Source organism: Penaeus monodon, chromosome 20, assembly GCF_015228065.2.
Source record: "Penaeus monodon isolate SGIC_2016 chromosome 20, NSTDA_Pmon_1, whole genome shotgun sequence".
Lineage (NCBI taxonomy): Eukaryota > Metazoa > Arthropoda > Malacostraca > Decapoda > Penaeidae > Penaeus > Penaeus monodon.
The window spans coordinates 41,187,863-41,189,837 of NC_051405.1; the positions used below are offsets into that span (position 1 = coordinate 41,187,863).

At 33.5% G+C, this 1,975-nt stretch overlaps 1 protein-coding gene across 4 annotated transcripts in view; it reads left to right on the top strand.

The window, feature by feature from the left end:
* The window catches only part of LOC119585827 (GTP-binding protein 2-like), a 21,928-nt gene extending 19,953 nt beyond the window's left edge, over positions 1 to 1,975 (top strand). For all 4 annotated transcript variants that reach the window (XM_037934553.1, XM_037934554.1, XM_037934555.1 and 1 more), the window contains 2 exons: positions 165 to 352; positions 656 to 1,975. In XM_037934553.1, coding sequence (XP_037790481.1) covers positions 165 to 352; positions 656 to 949 — 482 coding nt within the window. In that variant the 3' untranslated portion in view covers positions 950 to 1,975. The remainder of the gene's footprint in view (positions 1 to 164; positions 353 to 655) is intronic.

The following is a 1,975-nucleotide window of genomic DNA, read 5'->3' on the forward strand; positions in this document are numbered from 1 at the left end:
TTTATATGATTAGTCTTTGAAGATAGTGTATTAACTGGTGAACTACAGTGTTAATCAAGGTAAATTCTGATCTTAGAAATTAGGTTGAACTGTAAGCTTTGAAATCAGTTTTTAAGAAGTCACATATAAGTTTTGTTGATTAATAATGTTTCACCCAATTTCAGGACCAATGGATAATTGTACCTTTGTACCTGTTACTGTTGGGTCAATTCACCGAAACAAAGTGCCATGCAGGGTAGTTTGCGCAGGACAGTCAGCATCTCTTTCTATCAAAGGACAAGATCTTAGCTTACGGAAAGGCATGAAATTAATGAGCATTGAAGCAAGACCCAGAGCATGTTTTTATTTCCAGGTAACCATTTGAAATTACTTTTTTTTTATTACCTTTTTTTTTAAAGCACAAAATACTGTATGTATAGAAATAAGTATTAAAATGCAGTAGATATTCCGGTCGGAGATGGAGAACGAGATACACAAAATGGAGAGAATATGAATTAAAAGAAAGGCATATTGAAGAAGAGATACCTACAGTACATATATTGTATAAAAAAAGAAAAGGAGAAAGACAACAAGAAACATACAATATGTCTTAGGTTTGCAAAAGCTTGAAGCAAACTGATTTGATTTTTTTTTTTTCTCTCTCTCTCTATTTCAGGCAAGAACACAAGTACTTCATCATTCAACAAGCATATGTCGTGGATTCCAGGCAACAGTACACATTGGTAATGTACAACAGACAGCTGTTGTTGAAGGCATTCTTGGTTCCCGAGGGTTACACACCAACGATCGTGGCTCAGTCATTTTCCGCTTCCTTCGACAGCCTGAGGTTGTCCAGAATGGGGCAAGATTATTATTTAGACAAGGGATGACGAAAGGTATTGGGCAGGTAATACAAGTTTTTGAGGAGGAACCAGATAATGTGAATCTGTACAATGGGTATGAGAGATAGGAAGCTAGTTTTGGGGACTAATTGCTTATTATTAGGTTTGTAAGTCTTAGTAAACATAACTTAATAAAAAAATATTTGAAAGTATAGCTAGAGCTAAAGGTTAATCATAACATATTGTACCTTGTGAGCTATTTTCCATTCCTTAGAATTTAATATAAAAAAGAAAACAAAAAATGGAAAGGATTAATATTGTAACCTCCCTTCCTCCTGTAAATCATAGGTAATATTTTTTGAATCTTAACCCTTTGCTGTGGAAGCTGCCAACATGGATTATGAAGATTTTTACTGTGATTAGATTCTTGAAAATTTTGATGTAAATTTTAGTTTCTGTTTAATATTCTTGTGTAAGAAATAGAATGGCTCCTGTACAGGTCAAGGTGGAATTTGAGATAGGTATATGTTTTGTTAAATAACGATATGCTTGCCAGTTTATGATAATCTGTCAATACCGCTAAAACCCTCATTTTAGAGAGGTTAGTTTGTCAATGCCGCTAAAACCCTCATTTTAGAGAGGTTAACAATGTTGTACAAAGCTCCTTTGTATTATATTCAGTATCTGTTTAACACAAAGTAAGTCTCAGAACTGTAATGCTTATTTTTAAAGAAGCCAAAGAAGGAAACGGTAGCTTTATTTTGCTGTTTGCTGTTCAAGAATTAATGTGTAGCCACATCCACTGTTTAAGTTATGTTTCACATCAGTAACTAATTACAGGAGAGTACTGTATTGATAAAAGTGTGTTTGTATACCAGTGATCATATAAGTATTCACAAGTTCTGTCAAGCTAGACTATGAGCATGACATGAATGACAAAGTGCAATTGCAAATGATCAAGCTTACCCTGATAAACAAAGTATCAGGGGAGAGTGATGTAAGGAAAAAATCACTTTCTAAAATTTCTGAGTTTTAGAAGTGATCAAGTTTATGGTAAAAAGTAAATGCAAAGGATAGAAAAATGATTTAAGATATTTTTTTTGCAGGCGATAGGTTGATATGAAGTTCATGATAAAAAGGAAATGCAGAGAATT